This window comes from Monomorium pharaonis, chromosome 1 (assembly GCF_013373865.1).
Source record: "Monomorium pharaonis isolate MP-MQ-018 chromosome 1, ASM1337386v2, whole genome shotgun sequence".
Lineage (NCBI taxonomy): Eukaryota > Metazoa > Arthropoda > Insecta > Hymenoptera > Formicidae > Monomorium > Monomorium pharaonis.
Window position 1 is genome coordinate 10,209,380 of NC_050467.1, and position 21,068 is coordinate 10,230,447.

Below are 21,068 nucleotides of genomic sequence, written 5' to 3' on the forward strand. Positions count from 1 at the left end.
CTTATATCCTGGTGCCACGTTCCAAGAAAATTCATGTATTGCATGCACGCGTTTGTCGTTACTGTATGTGCTCGAGGTCACGTTACATTTTATGCGGATAATGTTTATGTTAATAATGTTAATCGATAAATCTGATTTGTATCATTTTCGCGGCTTTAATATACGATCTGAAGAAAATTCCAGCAACAATCCAATATTGTTGGGCTTGCTAAAATTCATTTTATAGGCGCATTTTATTTCGCTCCTCATCGTATTGTTATGTACTACGCGCAAAGTACTATCGAGAAATCATTGTCATCGTGGTCTTTATCGTCATCATTGTTTTCAATTGCGATGTCACCGCGCGATATGAGTGTAACGCTATCATTGTCATGTTTTTCATTTTTATTTTAAAATGTTTCAAAAACTTGTTTATGACTTGCAGTTTGTACGATCCCTCGTGAATCGTAACTTCCACGTCATCTTCATCAAAGTAAAGTTTATTATTTGAAGCATTTACGTTCGGAATCGTGTTGTAAGTCTCAAAGTTCATTAGACCGAGCTTGTAATCGTCATTGCTCTAATCTATGATTGGAGAGTACATTGTAGTGAGGACACTGCGCTTCTCAGTTATCGTAAGTATCAATGACATGATTGAAAAACCAACGAATACTGAGTTAATTAGCTGTCGAGCTTTAAATTCATACGCATCGACCGTTAGGAGAAACTGCACACACAATTGTCCACAAAGGCTTTGATTGTAGGTTTAATAGTTCAATTGTACTCTATCTTTGTCACACCGTCTCCGAAATATCGCACAAGTTCTTTAGGTGGCCAAAGATTATCAAAACTATCGAAATATATCATGTGATTGTCTTTCTTTGCGTACGCTACTCAATGAGTACCGAATACTATCGCATCATCCAAGTTTATGATACCGCTCTCGTTTCGACGTGGATCGCTTATCGGTAATGCGTTACGCATGAAAACGTCTCTAAAGTATGGAATACGCATACGACTAGCCAGTTGCTGCAGTTGCACATTCGTCATTGCACCCGCAGGCATTTTTAATGTCTTTTCGGCGTTTTTTTTTCTTTTGCTGTTACACCTTTTCCCCCGTGGGTTGAGTGCCTAGCGGGCGAGTCTCCGGGTGGCGGATAGGAGGACGCCCAGAGAGGAAACCCCGGTCCGGGCCTAAACCCCCGTGTGGCGGGGCGGATCACCTGGGTAGTAACGGTTATAACCTGCCCCGGCGGGCGTAAAACCCTGCCCAGTGATGGGGAAAGATACCGCGAACCAACTGGACCCAAGCTGGAAGCTATCGTGGCGAGGGCTGCATGGCACTGGGGGAGCAGTGTCTTGAACGATGCCTCTGGGGAACCAGGCGAAACCCCAGAGTATTTAGCTTTACCCACGCATGCGGGGCTCTGCGTGGGTGGCGTATATTTCCCTAGCTGCTCGTGGGAACAAAATAGAGATGAACATTCAAAAATTTTAAACTCATCAAAGACACCCCGATGGAGGCTTCGCCCGAGGACTCTGGAAGGGTGGAAGAAGCGGGATCGGGAGCTGAACGGACCCGTAAGGGCACGGGAAGCAACGAGATCGCGGAGGGGAGGGGGGTTTCGAGTGCCGAGCGGGCCCCCGGGGGCACAGAAGGCACCGAAGCCGCAACGGACAAACCGGCGAAGGAAGATTTTCGCAAGAAGAAACTCTCCGGAGCCGTCAAGAGGAGGAGGGCTCGGGAGCGGAGGGAAGGGGCTCAGGCTGGGACTGGGCCTCCGCCGACCGTTCCGGGAACCTCTTCTTCCTCGTCCTCGGCTATTCCCCAGACGCCGGTTGGGGGACCTCAGGGGAACTCCGGCAATAACGCCGGACGGGAAAGACCCCGATGGGACCCCACAATCGGCGGAAGGGGCGCAGAAGAAGCAGAGGGTCCAGAGGACCCATGTTTACGTTAACGCCGCGGACTCTCTGACGAGGGTGATTGTCGAGGAGGGGTATCCTGATGCTGTGATGACTGCTGAGCTGTTGGCGCAGCTGAGGGCTGCGGTCTTCAAAGAGATCCAGGGGATCCGAAAGGGTACCCTGCCCAGATTTGACAGCACCACTCTGAGGGGTGGGGGCTGCGGTGGTGAAGTGCGTGGATACGGAGTCCTTGAAATGGCTCGGGAGTATCCCGTTTGGACACGTAACGATTGGACACCGCTCGATTGGACACGCACGATTGGACACGCACGATTGGACACCGCACGATTGGACACCGCATTATTGGACACTGCACGATTGGACACCGCACGATTAGACACCGCACAATTGGACACCGCAATATTGGACACTGCACGATTGGACACCGCACGATTGGACACCGCATTATTGGACACCGCATTATTGGACACCGCATTATTGGACACCGCATTATTGGACACCGCATTGTTGGACACCGTATAATTGGACACGCACACACATTCACGTGTGTGTATGCAGATTTCTAATACAGTTTACATGGTTAGCGACTTGGATGGAGTGGGTGCGGAAGGGGGGCCGAAGGCTCCCCTTGCACCCCCCCCCGTGTGTGTGTGTGTGTGTGTGTGTGTGCGTGCGAGTATTTTCTGCACCACATGGGTTTGAAACTTTCCACGCAAAACGAGATGCTCCTAAAAATACGTATATAGACATTTAAAATTCAATTTTTTTCTGGCAAATCAAAGCTTTTTTTTGCCAGATGTTTCTAAGGTTAAATAATCTGTCATATGATATATAAATGTTATTCACTAGAAGACTGCGGTGTCCAATAATGCGGTGTCCAATCGTGCGATGTCCAATAATGCGGTGTCCAATTGTGCGGTGTCCAATCGTGCGGCGTCCAATAATGCGGTGTCCAATCGTGCGGCGTCCAATAATGCGGTGTCCAATAATACGGTGTCCAATCGTGCGGTGTCCAATCGTGCGGTGTCCAATCGTGCGGTGTCCAATCGAGCCGTGTCCAATCGTGCGTGTCCAATCGAGCGGTGTCCAATCGTTACGTGTCCAAAAGGAGGTCACCCAAATGGCTCGAAAGCCGGATCGAAGGCATTGTGCCGTGGGAGGGCGCCAAGCTCATGGTGTCGGGACTGGAGGTGCTGCAAAAGCAGTACAGGGCTGCGGTGTGGGTCCCGGGACCTCCCGTGGGCGCTGCTTCGGTCCTGGGGCTGCTGGAGCGGCAGAATCAGGGAATCGTCACCTCGGGCTAGCGCATTTATGCTGAGAGTGTGGGGGCTACCTGCGAGGGTAGAAACCTCATTAATAGGCTTAAGGCGGTGGACTTTAAGCCCCATCTTGAGATAAACCGGGTCACTTTTAAAGTGACCGGTCCACCCCAAGAGGGGGAAAGGGTAGGAAGGAGCCCGATTCACAGGTCTTGTCTTCGTAGTGGGCTTGACCGTGATGGGCTTCACCCAAAGGAGCCTCGGCTGTTCTTGTCAGGCGCCAAGCTGGGGTGCACACAGCCATATCACTAATAAAAGAGCCTTGGCTGGTCCAAGGCTGTATTAGGGGTCTGGCGGGGTGCGATAGGCTGTTTTAGGCCACCACACGAGGACCGACCCAGGGCCTGTGTAGCCGTTAAAGGGTTGGAGAGCCAGCTATTGCCAGATTTCTGTTCCAGGGACTTGGTAGCAGTTGTGATTGAGGACGCCAGCGGGACCTGGATCAAGACGAGGATGGTAGTGGCGTCGGGCTATTTCCCACACGAAGAGAACGATCCGCTGCTATCGGATCGGGTGGTACGACTGGTGGAGTTTTGCCAAAAGGAGCGACTTCCCCTCATACTGGGATGCGATGCGAACGGGCACCACACGATGTGGGGGAGCATGGACACCAACAGGAGAGGAGAGAAACTGTTGGAATTTCTGGTGTCCACAGACCTAGAGTTTCTTAACAGAGGCGGGGAGCCTACCTTTGTCACTGCAGTGAGAAAGGAGGTTCTGGACCTAACCATCTGTTCAAGACAGGTAGTGCAGGAGGTGACCGGCTGGAGGGTCTCTGACGAGCCCTCATTATCGGACCACAGACAGATCACCTTCAGACTGGCCAAAGTGCAATCGAAGGTGAAAACAGTGAGGATCCCAAGGAGGACGGACTGGGACTCATTTCGAGAGGACCTGGCTATCGGTCTTAGGGAGTTTCCCAAAAGACATGGGACCCCGCAAGAGATCAAACTGTGCGTCGAACACCTACAAAGGGTTCTCGTCGGCAGTTTTGAGGACAACTGTCCAGAAAGGATAGTGAGGAACACTAAGGAAATCTGCTGGTAGAACCCCAAGCTACAGGAGCTCAGAAGTGCTGCACGTCGTGCCTGGAACAGGGGCCGCCAGGCTGACTGGGACCTTCACCGAAGAGCTCAGAAGACCTATAAAGATTCTGTAGTAAGAGCTAAAAAGGAGAGCTGGAGGAGGTTCTCCGAGTCGGTGGAGGGGATATCCGAAGCCGCTATGCTCGGCAGGATCTTTGCCAGAGATCGGGACGCGGCTCTGAAGGCCATTCGGCTCGACGATGGGATGATGGCATCTGGAGAGCGATGCCTAAACCACCTGCTGGAGTCGAACTTTTCGGGCTTCCGCGGAGGCTTGGAGGAGGACGTCTACCGGGGAATCTCGAATCCACATAGGGTACGAGGAAAAGATTGGTCTCTTCCGGCAGAAATCGTTCGGTTTGACAAGGTCAAATGGGCCGTAAGAGGTTTCAAGTCCTTTAAGTCGGCTAGGCCGGACCGGGTCTTTCCGGCCCTTCTTCAAGAAGGGCTGGAGCAGATCACCGGGCCGCTCACGCGGACGCTGAGGGCTTGCTTTGCATTGGGCTATATACCTAGGGTTTGGAGGCAGGCGAGAGTTGTGTTTATCCCTAAAGCGGGAAGAACGGGCTACAGTTCTGCCAAAGACTTTTGTCCAATTAGCCTGACGTCTTTTCTTCTCAAGACGTTGGAAAGGCTGGTGGATATCTACATACGCGACGTGGTTCAACTGCAACAACCGTTGCATGTGAACCAGCACGCGTATCGAACAGGATATTCTACAGAATCGGCGCTTCACTCCGCTGTATCGTTTATCGAGGAGCAATTGGAGAGGAAGAGCTACGTAGTTGGCACCTTTCTAGACATAGAAGGGGCTTTTAACAACACACCGCATGAAGTGGTGTGTGAGGAAGCTACTCGCAGGGGCGTGCCGGAAAGGATCGTGGATTGGATCAGAGGCATGCTCGGGCGGCAGGTAACGGCCTCTTTGGGAACAGTGAAGGTTAGTGGATGGGTGAAGAGAGGCTGCCCGCAGGGGGGAGTCCTCTCTCCACTCTTGTAGCGGACAGACTGCTCATGACGCTAAACGAAAGGAGCTTCTTTACGTTGGGATATGCAGATGATATGGCTATCCTGATACGAGGCCCCTTTCTGGACTCTCCTGTAACTCACGCAGAGGGCCTTGGAGGTGGTCGAAGAGTGGTGCGGCGAGACCGGTTTGCCGGTGAATCCACTAAAGACCGGACTCGTGATCTTCACTCGCAGGTACAAGGTAGGCCCGGTGGAGGGGCCGGTCCTTGGGGGAACGAGACTAGTTCCAACTGTGTCGACTAAATATCTGGAAGTGATTTTAGATAGGAAGCTGACATGGAAAGAACATCTCGAAAACCGCTGTAAGAGTGTGTGCTCTTACTTCTGGATATGCAGAAGAACATTCGGGCAGACTTGGGGTTTTAAACCAAAAATGATCCATTGGATCTACACAGCGATACACAGACTTCGGATGTTTTACGCGTCTGTCGTATGGTGGCCAAGGGTGCTGAGAGAAACCGCTAAGTCAACACTGGAGCACGTCAGAGCTCTAGTCTTAAGAGGGGCTCTGGGAGCCATGCGGACCACGCCGGTGGCGGCGATGGGAATGCTGCTTGGCGTCAAGCCTCTCGATCGGGTGGTATTGGCGGTCGCGGCGACGGCGGCCTACCGCTTAAGGTGTGAATCAAGGTGGAAGACAGGAGCCTTCCACACGAGATTTCCTGAGGGAATCCTATCAGGCACCATTTTAATGGTGGTAAATTCTAGTCTTTCCCGATTATTCCCATAAGTATTAATAAATTATTAAATGCTAGCTTATTTTAAACAAAGATCATCAGGCGACCTCAGCTCTAAATTATCATAAAAAATATTGTATAAAATTCAATAAGTAAAGTTCTAATATGTTTAAATTAATTTGTAACCGTGAATTCTTCAAATCTATTGGCTACGGATAGCTGCGGGTAATTCAGGGTTCGGGCGGCGGGCTGGGGTTGCGTGAATGATAAGGCAATGAGAATTACGCTTAATTCTATCGTTTATTACAAATGTCTAACTAATATGTACACTGTCCCTATGCTAATATATTCTATACAGCACAGAAACCTTTCAGAGATATTTCAGAAAAGTTTTAAGTGAAAAGTGAAACATTTCAGAAACGTTTCCAAATGTTTCTGAGACAGCTCTTAGACAGCTCTGAGATAGCAAAATGTCCGCGATGCTTGCACTTGAAACATTTTTGAAAGTGTACTGAAAGGTTGCTGATACATATCTGCAACCTTTCTGAAAACATTCAGAAATGTTTCAAGTGCAAGCATCGCGGACACTTTGCTATCTCAGAGCTGTCTCAGAACTGTCTCAGAAATATTTTGAAACGTTTCTGAAATGATTTACTTTTCACTTGAAACATTTCTGAAATATCTCTGAAAGGTTTCTGTGCTATATAATAAGTGCACTACACGCAGAAAAAGGATTCGTTACCAAAGCTAAAATTTTTAGCCATGAAAGATGTGTCTTTAAGACACAATAATAAATATCACGTAGGCCCCGAGAGCTACTCACTACGATAGCATAGGTTGATTCGTTTTCTGTCACCGTGGTCTGCTTTATGTAGCTTGTGAAGTGTGAATTGCATTACGAGAAAGGTGCCGCGTGCGTCACCTAGTGACGGTCCGCGAACAATATATGTGCTGGATTATTTCATAAGAAAGTTTTCAAAGATAACTCAACTGAAAGTTTTCAAGATAGCGTGTGTGAAAGATGTAAAAAATAACTCAACTGAAAAATTTATTAAATTATTTTATGTGAAAGGTTTTGAAAATAATTTAATTGAAAAGTCTGTAAAAATATGTCAAATGAAATGTTTTAGGGATAACTCAACTAAAAGTTTCAAATTTATTGCATGTGAAAGATTTCAGAAAAAACTCTTTTGAAAGTTTGTTAAATTGTTTCACGTGAAAGGTTTCAGAAATAATTAAACGGAAAGGTCTGTAAAAATATTTCATACGGAAGGTTTCAGAAATATTTTTGTTGAAACATTTCAAATGACATATTACAGAATTCTTTCAGAATTGTTGCACATGAACTGTGAAAGGTTGAAATTTTTCTGAAAGCTTTCTGAAACAATCTGTGCTATATGGGATACAATGCTTAGTCTAAGATCTCGCTGTGCGAGGCGCGTAAGCGTGACTTGGCGATCTCTGTCGCGGTGCGCATGTGCGCGTGGTATCGGTTGGCTGGATTGGCTGCGGCGGGCGTACGGTCCGTGTGTCGGTCGGTTGGTGCGTCGGTTGACGGTAGCGGCCGGTCTCGCCGCTCATGGCGGTACAGCTACGGCTGTGCAGTGCGAGGCGGCGTGCGTATCGGTTATGGCGGTAGCCGGATTGGCTGCGGTTGCGCTATGCGGCTCGGTGCTTCCATTCGCTGGGTCGGTCGGCGCGGCGCTACGATTGGTCGCGGCGGTGCGCGGCTGCGCGGAGCTCGGCTTGGTAGCCGCGGCGATCAGCTGTTGCTGTCAGGAGTCATCCCGCGTGGATGATCCTTTGCGGCGTCGATTTCCCCTCAAGACAGAGTCCCCGAATACGTTGTCGGGATCGGTCAGTCAGTGCGCGTACCGGGATTCGGGTGACGAGCGGGGCGGTGATTCGCCACTCAATATGTGGCTCGAGGAAGCGCTCAGTGCGCGCTGACAAAGGAAGCCGGTGTCAGGTTATGTTGGCACTCAATGCGTGCACCAGCAGTCTCAGTTCAGTACGCTGAGATGGATCGGTCGGCTCAGTACGCTAGACCGGGGAGATCTGCTCTCTTATCACCAGCGGAGGGCTTTCATAGCCCCCGTTTGGAGACAAGAGGAGCGGAGATGTGCGGGGAGACGAGATAAGCGGAGGGGACCACACGAGATAACGGCCTCGTATCTTTATGCCTTAACGACGGCGGAGGAACGGCTCGTTACAAATTCTAACTTTAAATACTTAATTCAATTCGTACCGTAAAGATCATTGCACGTACATTTCCTTAACCGTAAGATTTCGACCAATCATATTGCTCAAATTAGCTGTAATCGACCGAATTAACCAATCGGATTGCTCAATTTCTTACAATTATGATTAAGAAAATGTACGTGCAATGGCTTTTACATTTTTAATGCGTTTAAGTTTAATTCTAATTTTAAATGCTTAATTCAGTCCGTGGCGTTACATTTAGTGCCGTTCCATTTTAAATTCAATTTCCGAGCGTTATACTTATTGTTAGAATGCTTTTTTTACAAATTTTATTTGTTTGATCTAGTCCGTAGTATTATATTGTTGCACACGTCGCCCGATATGATACCCGGCCGCGCGAGTCAGCTGGTCCAGCAGATCGATATCGATTGCTTGGTTGCTATGGGAACGTTTTGGTTTTTGGATATCGGTTTTCTAAGCTGTCAAGCTCGTGTTTTTAAAGTGGATAAATAAATACTTTCCTCTTATAACGAGAGAGTGTTATTTTTCGCGTGCGACCGAAAGTTAGAAATGTGCGCGCGAGGAGACCGGGAGTTTGGGAGTGTCGCGGGAAGTGTAACACTTTTGGGGGCTCGTCTAGGATCGCGGACGTGCAAAATAGCCGACGGAAATCCTGTGAAAACATTGTGAAATTCTTATGTCGACGGCACACTCGCCAGGAAGACCCGCTCCCAGATCGTGGCGATCTCCGCGGAAACAAGTGCGATGGAGGCCGTGCTGTTAGAGCTGCAGCAGCTGCGAGAGGAACAGAGGCTGGAACGATAAAAGCAGCAGACCTTTCGCGCCGAGATCGAAGCTCGTTTCCTGGAGCGAGAGGCAGCTCTGCGGAAGTTGAAAGAGCGACTCTCCAAACCGCAACTAAGTCCAAATTTTAATGTGACTTCCGCTGGAAATTCGGATGCAGTGACGCAATTCGGGGGCGCGGGGAAGGCGTGTGCGGGAGAAATGCGAGAGAGGTTGGGAATAACGATAAAACCCAACAATTTTAACGGATCGGCGCCATTACAAGAATTCCTCTCGCAATTCAATTTGGTTGCGCATGAGAATCAGTGGAATGATGCATCGAAAGTGATTATCCTAGCCTCGTGTTTGTGGGGGAAGGCGCGTTCGGTTTTAGAATCCGTTGATTTAGAAAATTTGAAGTTTTCCGAGCTTGAATCTAAGTTAGGATTGCGTTTCAGAAAGGGCAAACTCACTCAGAATTACTATTTACAATTTACCAGCCGTAGACAGAAAATAGGGGAAGATTTTGCAACTTTCGGCTCTAATTTGAAGAGGCTTTCTCGTTTGGCCTACCCTGAATGTTCTTTCGCCGTTTGAGACAAAATTGCATGTGCGCAATTCGTTTCCTTTCTCTTCAATGATTTCGTGAAGAGGACTCTGCAGCTTGATGGAATAACTTCTTTGAAGCTGACTATTGAGAGATCGAAGGCCGTCAAAATTATTCGAGGGAAAAGTTTTGAAAGAAGAGGAGATTTTCCTCTCGCAAGAATGAATTTTCAAAAATTTGACAGGTTTAAAAGAGAGAAAAAAGTTGGCAAGAGAGAGAAGAGTGGAGAGAAAGAAGGTAGAAGTTTTCATCGAAAAGGGAACGTTCGGGTAGAAAAGAAAAACTCTTCTGAATGCTAGCTTTGTGGTAGAGAGAGGCATTTTCGTGCTGAATGTTCCGAAAATAAAGGAAACAAGGTCTAGTTGCTCTCAATGGGAGAAGAACAATTTTTCGAAGAAAAATTCCGAATTTTGATTTAGAATTTTTTCGTTTTTAATAAAATTAAATCTAGTTTTACTGATAATTTTGTTTAAATAGAATAAATCTAATTTTAATAATTTTTGTTACAAAGGAAAAGTCGATAGACGTGAATGTTTTTTTTTTAAATAAATATGGTCTCTGATATTTCTATTTTAAATAAGAAGTTTATGAATGAAAGAAAGCGCGTTTGTAAGGTAAATTCTTGAAATATCCTTTTGAGGAAAGAGTGCCGATTAAATCTAAAATCAAAGTAGAGATCTCTTTAGGGAAATTTTCAAAGAAAATATAGATGTACGTATTAGAGATGTATGATAATTGTTTGCTGGGAGTGGATTTTCTTAAAAAAGTAAATTTAGAAAAAGCCTGTTTTTAAAGCCTCGTTTGGTCATCAAAAAGAAGAAAAGGAAAAGATTTTGTGCTGTTCGCGAATTTATAATTCTGGAAAAATCCTCCCTTTTTTATTGATAGAACTTTTTTCCTCTTGTGCTTCTAATTTTAATGAGGAGCAGAAAGATATTTAAAAAAATTTTCTTTTTAATCATCAGGAAGAGTTTTTCAAAGAAATTGTCGCGGGAAACTGTGATGTCGTGGAACATGTAATAAATTTAAAAAACACTTCTCCTATTAAACAAGTTCCTCGACGCATTCCTTTTCAAATGCGAGGAGAAGTGGAAAAAATTATTAGGGATATGAAGGAAAAAGGGGTGATCAGGGAGTCTTAAAATCCTTGGGTTTCCCCTGTCGTCTTAGTAAAGAAAAAAGATGGATCGTTGAGGTTCTGTGTGGACTATAGAAAGCTAAATGCTGTAACTAAGAAAGCTTCTTATCCACTACCTTATATAAACGATATTCTTTATCAACTTTCTGGTAATTCATGGTTTTCTATTTTGAATCTTAAAAGTGGTTATTCACAGGTGAAAATTCGTCTCGAGAATGGGAGAAGACTGCCATTTCAGTCGGAAATGGGCTTTGGCAGTTCATGGTGATGCTTTTCGGATTGTGCAATGCTCCTGCTACTTTCAAGCGTTTGATGGAGAAGATTTTGCAAGAATTGTTGTCCAGAATCGGTTTAGTTTATTTGGACGATATTATTATTTTTGAGAAGAGTTTCGAAGAAATGGTTGAAAATCTTAAAAGAGTTTTCGTTCAACTCCACTCAGTAAATGTAAAAATTAATCTTAAAAAATGTGTTCATTTTATTAGGAAGATAAAATATTTGGGACACGTTATTTTGGCCGAAGGAGTTGCTACTGATTCGAGGAAAATCTCTGCAGTTAAGAACTGGCCCGTTTCTTATAATAAAAAATAGTTGCGAAGCTTTTTAAGGTTTTGCTCATATTATCGTAGGTTTATTAAAGAATTTTTTTTTTAAGGCAAAATCACTATATTTTCTTACAGAAAATTTGATTAGATTTTCATGAAAAGAGGAACATCAGCTCGCTTTTGAGGAATTAAAACAGGCTTTATCTTCTTCTCAAATTCTTTCGTTTCCAAAAGAAGAAGAGAATTTCATTTTATATATATAAATATACATATATAAATATTTCATAAATATTTTTATAATATTTGTGATAAATCTTTATGATCTGTCAAATCTGTAAAAATCACAAAAATATTTATAAAATATTTAGATAAATATTTATAAAATATTCCGATAAATATTATAAATATTTTGTAAATATTTTATAAATATTGTGTGCTGTCTGGAATATAATTTAGCTTTATTAAAAAAACAGAACAAAAACATATTTTTATAAGTTATTCCACGTGTTATTTCGAAGATGTAAAAATCAGTAAAAAACTGTAGATTTATATTCATTTATAAAAATATTATTTAACTACACGTTTCATGTTTCTGACATCTATTGGACTGATCTACTATAACAAATATGCATTAATGAGCATCAAGTGTTCACAGATCATCACGAAGTGCCAGGTTGCGTATGATCTTCGAAATCAAGCAACGTCGTCGGCGGTTCAGATTTGGATGGGTGACTGTAGAAGTTAGGCAATGTCAGATGTTCTAGGTAGCAAGGTCAATATTGACGTCAATAATATGAAAATAATGACGTATTTTTGACGTCAATATATGACATCGTTAAGATGAAACAAATGTACGTCAGTTTTACGACATTTGGACGTCATCTTATGATGTCTGCTTCGTCATAAAAATGACCAAATAATGCCGTCAATTATACGACACCTTGCTATCTGGGAAGACACAGTTACTAAGCTAAATTTCGATGTTCGAGAACATCTTTTAAAATCTCTCTTTCCCACCTTTCCCGAAAAACTGTAAATTAATGTAAACAGTTTATACATACGTATGTGTTTGGTCACACAAGTATTTGCTCATGCGTATTACGTCGATACGTACGCATTATTACGCCGGACACGTGTGTGTGTGTGTGTATGTATGTGTGTGTGTGTGTGTACACATGTGTTTTTAGATTTAAAATATAATTTGCAAAAGTAAACATCCAAGCGCGCGCGCGCACTTGTATACACACATATACGCACAACACACACACACACACACACACACACACACACACACACACACACACACACACACACACACACACACACACACACACACCCTCATCCTTAATATATTTATGCTTACTCTGCATGAATACACCTAAAAATTGATTTAGAAAAATACATTAAGGTTTGTAATTCCTATATCTACATTTTCAAACATTTATGAAGCTAAAACTCGAACTTTTAAGCTCAATATCTCGAAAACCATTAATTTTTGGACCTTATGTCTATTGAAACTTTTGATCAAGAGGTTATAACGAATAACATACTGTACTTTTAGCAAATTTGGCCGAGAACCAAAATCCATTAAGTTGGCTGCGAGATTCTTTGGAAGAAGTATTAAGAATGTTTTATTTAGTGCCACTGTTGATAATGGTGGGCGTCTTTGAAAGTGTATTGTAAGACCTCAAAAAAAAAAGAATTAAAATTTGTTGTAAAAATGTCAACATGTTCAAAATTACCTACAGCATGCCATTCTTTTATTTTTGTTACTCATTTACATACTAAATCTTATAGTTTTCTAACACTCTTCTTTTCTAAAGCTTCTCTTAAAACAAAGATTTTTTGGAAGAATATGTGAAACTTTTATCAAAAAAAGAATGGAGCAAACTAATATGATAGATTACTACAACTTTTAAATTGTTTGAAAAATATCAAATTTATGTACAAATGAATAACAATTTAAGAATAAAGAAATGGCATGTTAATAATAATTTTGAAAATTTATGTCAACAAAAATTTCCATTTTTCAACTTTGAGGTTTTATAAAATGTTTTCAACAACGCTGATCATTAACGTAATAGTATTAAATAAAACTTTCAATGTTTCTTAATACTTCCTCTAAATTTTATAAAAATCACATACGTGGTTGATAAATTGCATTTTTCAAAAAAATATAATTGATTGAAAAACCATATGTAATTTCATAAAACACCTATCCTATTTTATTCCTATCTAATTTTTAATATCATAATTTAATATTATAAATTCAAAATAATTTTAAAATATTCTTAAACGAATTACACTTACAATACTGTACCAAAGTAGAATTTTCTGATTTAGATGTCAATCCCATAATACAGCTTCTCCAAAGGCCTACGTGTTTGTAGAGCAGTATCCTTCTAACTTTATCATCACTTTTCAAAAGTAAACCTTGATTATCTGGCGATTTTAAGGTAAACCAATAATCGGTTCCTATAGCCACAGACCATATGCATACTGAGAGTCCCACAAAAGCAGTGCAACTCAGAAGAATTCGTCTTTCAAAGATAACCTATTAAAAAAAAAACATCTTTATAGTTCGTACTTTTTATAACTTAAGATTAATGTGCTCTAATTAAACAACGCGTTTAAGCATATTGTAATTGTCGATATATTATAACTGATTACATTATAATTGCAAGGCGTTGCAATTAATCACATGATGTGGTTACAGGTTATAATTATTCATGCATTACAAATGTATGTAAACGACTACTTTGCGATACAGATCTGAACAAACATAGTAAGCAGTTAAAGTAAAAAAAAAAAAATTATTAAAGCGCTTTTTATTATATTATGTATTATATGTGTTAACATTTCTTTCAGTCATTTAATCCTTTAACTCTTTAAGGATGGGAAAACCTTTTTTTGTACTTTACTTTTAGCACAATAACTTTCAATGTATTCGGCCTAGAAAAAAAATTTAAATATTATTTCCAAAAGAAAAAATCCTGCTCTTTCGAATGACATCGTCAGAATTGACATACAATACAAAAATGAAAAATTATGGTGATTTTCTTATTAAACCAAATTTTACACGATTTTTTTTTTTTTTTGAAAATCCGCTTTTTAAATGGAAAAAACGTTTTGCTAGAGCATCGCGACCACGCTTAAAAGTGGCATGGATATCTACTCTAATAAACCTCATTAAAGTTTTTTTTTTAATTCAATATGGCAGCCTCAAGATGGCGCCTTACAGTTTGACATCTTTCATAACTTCTTTGGATGACGTTTTTTTAAAAACTTCAAATACAAAAGTTTGTTGTGAGTGAAACAGTCGCGCTAACTTATATAATATTATATTATACTATTAAAATAAAAATACAATAAAATTAAAATAACATTGTGTTGAATCGCACGGAGTAAAATTACAGTACCATCGAAAAGGAACTGCTAGGGATGGCACTCAGTTGGACACGGTTTAAATGGACACGGTGCATTTGCACACGGTGCTTTTAGACATGATATTTTGCGCACCGTTCATTTGCACACCGCTCAGTTGCACACCGTTCATTTGTACACCGTTCAGTTGCGCATCGTTCATTTGCACACCGTTCAGTTGGACACAAAAACGAACACATACACACGCGCGCAAACACACACACACACGAGGAGGTGCAAGGAGGGCTTTGGCCCCCCTCCTGCACTTATTTAATTTGTAGGGTGCCCTTGGCATAGTTATTTCCAGTGTTGTAAACGATCTAGATCAAATGATCTAGATCATTAATCTAAATCAACATATATAATCTATTGATCTAATAAAGATCTTTTTTTTACGATAATCTTTGACCTGAGCTAGATTTTTTAAATTATATGATCTTGATCTATAAAAAATTAGATCTTTTTATTATTTGACTCGACTTTAGAGGGTCTCTATCTGTTTGGGATTCGACCGTTAACATAATGTTTTCCGATAAACAAAAATATTTTTTTTTGTCTCTAGTCGTGAAATTGTTATCGGGAATTCGTCATCTCATCTCGCCGAGCCGGAGCGTGGACCCGTGGATTTCACACGTACACGCCGTGATCGCGTGAGGTACCGGGCCGATCGGCTGCTTGCTCTTTCCCGATCTTCTCCTCCTAACAACGAATATCGGGGGAGAGTAAGGCGCGTTACCGAATTTCGGCGCGAAGTTGAGTCAGTCTTGTGCCTGCTCTTGCTCGCCAAGCCTCTCTCAATTCTTTTTCGGGTTTCGCCTTTTCTAAAAACCTAACGTTCAGTACTCGGGGTATCCCTCGGCTAGATTATCAACTTCGAATTCTATTCACGTTTGAGTTAAGATCTCTCTATTGTACTGTGAAAGTGTCGCGAAATCGCGAGTGTGCGGTGTGCGTTGTGACGTCGCGGGAAGCAACGGTGATCTCGTGTTCGCGATCGAACGTCTGCCTCGCGATCAGTTTTTCGGTCTCGTTCGCGCGCAAGATCTCCGTCCCGTTGGGGTGTCCTGACAAGCGCCCGGCAAGATATCCGCCGCGCAATTCAAGGCAGAAAGGACAACCGTTCGACCCGAAGATTTCCGATCGTTTATAATTGACTCGGCGTTCCCGCACGCTCGCGTCTTCCGTGATTCGCGCGAGTTGTATGGTTAAGTATGTTCTTTGAGAAATAAATGGTGCTTCTAACTGTGAATACCAATCCTGCCTGTTTTCATTCGTGCTTGTGGAACCTCCAGCGAATCCTCGGATTCGCGCAACACGTTATCCGCGCTCAACTCTGAGCAGTTCCGGCCTCTAGCGCATACGGTTGCCGTCGGCAAACGATTTCGCGCGCACACTATCTATACTGTAACCTCTACTCTAGGTCAATAATTTCTGAGATTAAAGTCCGCGATGCTAGAACTTGGTCCTTGTGTCCAACTTTTTCCGAGTTGAATTTTTGTTTAATATGTTTGTATGATTTTTACGAATAAGAATCTGCAATAAAAGTGCTTCTTACAATTTTTTCTCGAAAAAGTCTAATTTCCTTGTATTATTGGTCTAAGTTCGCGATCTGGGAAATGTGTAGCCAATTAACTTGCAGATTTTAATTTACTTATGTATAATTATATATGTATACTTATAAATAATTATATTATTAAAGTTAATGTCACAAATAGTTGTTTAATTAATTCAAATTTTTGTTTTCAAGTTTCGCGTGAATTGTGCGATTTTCTACTGCGCATGCGTATCACTAAATCTTCAAAAAAAAATCTCCGACGGCAAGAACTTCTTTTCAACGTAGAGTGGGAGTAATAAGATGAAATTATCGAAGATTTTCTCCTTTGAAGATTTCTGGGACATTCCTAAAAGCCCATTAAAGAAGTTTAAAAAACTTCGATTCCGACTCCTACCAAATTGTCAAGTAAAAAAAAGAAATGATTTTCGATCTAGATCAAAATTAATGTAATCTATGATCTAGATCAAATGTATGAAAAATGATCTGTGATCTGATCTAGATTTAATATTTTGATAAAGATCTTGATCTGATTATTTATTTAATGATTTATTACAACACTGGTTATTTCTCACTGTGAACGGTGTGCAAATGAATGGTGTGCAAATGAATGGTGTGCAACTGAATGGTGTGCAAATGAACGGTGTGTAATTGAACGGTGTACAAATGAATGGTGCGCAAAATATCGTGTCTACTTGAACCGTATGCAAATGCACCGCTCCCGCTGCTAGCCATAGTGTGTGCCGTAAAGCATTTCCGACCATACATATACAGAGTCAAATTTAAAATCGTGACCGACCACAAGCCTCTCATATGGCTATTTAGTGTAAATGACTCCGGATCACGATTGATTTGATGGCGACTAAAATTAGAAGAGTGTGATTACAAAATTATATACAAGACCGGACGAGCGAACGCAAATGCCGACGCGCTGAGTCGGAACTTGAAGCAACAGATTCACGTTACAGAAAACATTGATAAAGTCTTCACGTTCAAAAAAGATGATGTACAATTAAATACGCAAATAGAAAGTAAAGAGAAAGTACGAGAATATACCGAAGAGGATAAAAAGCAGATCCGAGAAACGAGTATCATAATGCACCCACAGGAGGACTCAGGGAATCGAGAGAACGATAAAAACAATACGTTTGAAACATGACTAACATGGATTAACAGCTGATGTAGAAAGATACGTGAAGAAATGCGAGCTTTGCCAGAAGAATAAGCTCTCTCGAAGAGGCAAAGCGCCACTCGTTATCACTGATATACCGAATCGACTGTTTGAAAAATGTGTTCTAGATATTGTAAAACTGTTAACGGTGATGAGGAAAATCGGTACCTATTAACATTCCAGGACCATCTCACGAAATTTAGTAAACTCTTGTCAATTCCGAACCAGGAAGCAAACACTGTAAGTAAGAAATTTGTGATGAAAATCGTTCTGGAATTCCGGAATGCATATTGACGGATCAAGGTATTAACTTTATGAGTGAAGTATTTAATAATACTTGCAAACTGTTTAAAATAAATAAAATTTAAACGACTGCCTATCATTCCGAGAGTAATGGTGTGCTCAAGAGATCGCATTGAACTCTGGCTGAATACCTGAGGTACTAATACACATAAATAAAGATTAGGCGGACTGGGACTAACAAATTTCTTACGTAAATTATACATATAATACCATCCCCACACCGCAACTGGGTACTCTCCCTTCTAACTAATTTATGGCCATCCCGCTGAGTTATCGACAGCGCTAATCAAACTAGACCAACCATACAGCTAGGACGACTACACACAAAAACTACGGGAGAGAATATAAACCACAAATCGCATCACCAGAGACAATATGAATGATAAGAAGCAAAAAGCGAAGGATTACTACGATAGAACCGTAAAAGAAATCAATTATAAAATCGGCAATAAGATATTACTATTTGACGAGATGCTCCAACGCGGGCGATCTAAGAAAATAGACGCGGAATGGATCCGACTTTACACAACTGCCGAAAATTATTCCTGTTAATTATATGATAAAGAGGAAGAGACGGACAATCCGCGTCCACATAAATCGTATAAAGCGCGAAAATGAGAGAGAGAAAAGAAAAGAAAGAGAACACAAAAAACGTGTATATACAAAAAAAGAAGATTCACCAAATCGATGGTATAGTCAAGAGATAATCTATAACTCAAAACGATATAGTTGATATCTATATATATATATAAATATTACACACTAATTTACAAAAAAGCCTACCCACAAAAAAACACTACGCATTAAGGGATTACACCAACCTAGCGGAAAAAAAAATCGATTTTTTTTTATTACATTTTCTTGAAGCTTCAAGTTTCGAGAATATATCCTGAAAGTTTTATGTTGATATCTGAAAAAATGCCGGAATTACAGAGAGTTGAGTAAAACGGGATCGAGCGTTCGAGTGCTCGAATTGGAGCAATATCAACATAAATCGCCACTGGACGATGATGTGATTAAAGCCATTCGTCCAATATTTGAAAACAACTTTCTAGTGATAATTTACTGGAGAAATGCGTTGGTGGATTTACGCAAAACGTTAACGAAAGTTTGAACAATCTGATTTGGCGCATAGCGCTAAAAGTGCAGCACAGCGGTGCACACGTTGTGCAAATTGCTGCCAATATTGCTGCATACACATTTAATGAAGATGCTGCCGCATATTTATTAATGATAATAAAAGAATTGTGCTGCATATTGCGAAAATCAAGACCGAGCGCGCATCAATGTGGCCGAAGTACGAGCGCAGAAGGCGACGCGCGAAGAAAAGATTGCTCGCTGTCAACAAAAGTCTTCACAAAGCACTGCTGTTATTGATGTGGAAGGAATCTCATATGGCCCCAGAATTGTCGACTAGAGGTAAAGTGCAAAATTCGGCTATTAACAATAGTAGAACTAAACTTGAAACTTTAAACGCGTTTTTCTCAAAACATGGTTTTCAAAGTCGGTGACCACCAGATCTCAAAAACTAATGGATGGATCGTTTTCAAATTTTTACACAATACTCTCAGAAACATTCTTTTGTCGGTGACGATCTATTTTTTTTTAATCGGTCTTCATTAAAAAATAAAAAAATGAAAAAGACAAAAATTTTTCGTTTTTTTTTTAATTTTAACTTCAACTCATCGCCATTTTGTAACAAACGATAAAATCGACAATCGGCGATCGTCACCGACAAACCACTACTGTTAACTTAAAAACACCATTTTGTTTTTTTGTTTCAGATGGATCGTTTAGACGGGACAGTGGTCACCGCAAAATGCGTTTTTCCAAACCTCAATGTGTGTCGGCGGCCATATTTCTGCTTTCCGTCGCCATTGTTTAATAAAAAAATTTTTTTTATATTGTCGAAACATAAGTCAATAATCACCAAAAATTTCATTTAATTCCCACTACCCGTTTAGGAGGAATAAAATATCAAAGTTAGGCCTGTTTTTCGACCGTCTAGATTAGTGTAACCCCTTCAGCACTACTAAAAATACTAAGCAAGAAAAATTATATATACATACATATATATATATATGTATATATATACATATATATATATATATATATAGGGTATTTGGTAAAGATTTATGCAATCTTTATGAACAGGTAGAACGCATTAAACTGAACAGAAAAGTCCTTTTACCATTCTTCCATTTTTGCAATAGTTAACGAGTTAGTGGCTTGTAAAATTTATTGTATTAGCCCGGCCTACCGGCAAATGCAAGCGTTCCGAGCGCCCGGCCCCCCCCCCCCCCAACGCTTGAGCCTCACTGCTAGACACGTGGGGGGAGTTGTTACAACAAGCGGCAATGGTACGAGCGACCCGTAACGCTGGATTTTCCTTTCGAGTTATGATAGTTTCTTACTTTTTTTAATAAAAATAAAATTTTCTAACGACAAAAAGTATGTGTGTACGTGTACATACATGTGTACAAAAAATATCAGTTCTAATGCTTAAAGAAGCGTTACTAAATTTATTTTTTTCATAAATAACGGTTATTTTTAATAAAAAATATTTTTTTGATGATAGTCTTAAACGTTGTAAATTCTCATTATAAATTTTAAAAGAAGCTGTTATCATATGCTCGAAACAAAATTTATACGTCTTCAAAAAACATTAGAAAATTTTATCGATTAAAATCGAAATGACAACCAAATAAAATTTTTCTTTTAACTTTATATTCTTAATTAAAAATTAAATAACTAGGATATTTATATTTTTAATAAAATTAATCCTTGTGATCCTTGTCTACCGCAAAATAGTGTGGAAATAATAGCGCTATTTTTTTACGGAAAAAATGAATAAAAATTATAAAATTATTTTTTACTTTTTTACTGCACGGTACTTACATTATACAACCTTCGTTGCTCATGCACCCGTACGTCATATAATTTTATTAAAAATATAAATATCCTAGTTATTTAATTTTTAATTAAGAATATAAAGTTGACACAAAAATTTTATTTGGTTGTCATTTCGATTTTAATTGATAAAATTTTCTAATGTTTTTTAAAGAAGTATAAATTTTTGAGAAACAGTGTAGTGTTCCGCGAGTTTCAATATTTCGACGGAACAGAAGCGTATAAAGTATTCAACTTTGATGACGGAACACCGAACGTGCGAGATCTCTTTATTGGCGCAGCCAGCGCGAATCAGCGCCTAGCGGGGGGTCGAAGACCAGCCGGGAGCTGCGACCAATCCCGAGACTTTTCAGAAATCGACAATCGATTGGCGGACCAAAGGTATCGCCGATCAGTATAAATAGAGGACCGCGTGC

At 40.9% G+C, this 21,068-nt stretch overlaps 1 protein-coding gene across 3 annotated transcripts in view; it reads right to left on the reverse strand.

The window, feature by feature from the left end:
* LOC105835075 (voltage-dependent calcium channel gamma-2 subunit) overlaps positions 1–21,068 on the reverse strand; it is a 281,672-nt gene that overhangs the window by 72,944 nt on the left and 187,660 nt on the right. For all 3 annotated transcript variants that reach the window (XM_036283197.1, XM_036283184.1, XM_036283189.1), the window contains one exon: positions 13,604–13,847. In XM_036283197.1, the coding sequence (XP_036139090.1) occupies positions 13,604–13,847 (244 nt within the window). The remainder of the gene's footprint in view (positions 1–13,603; positions 13,848–21,068) is intronic.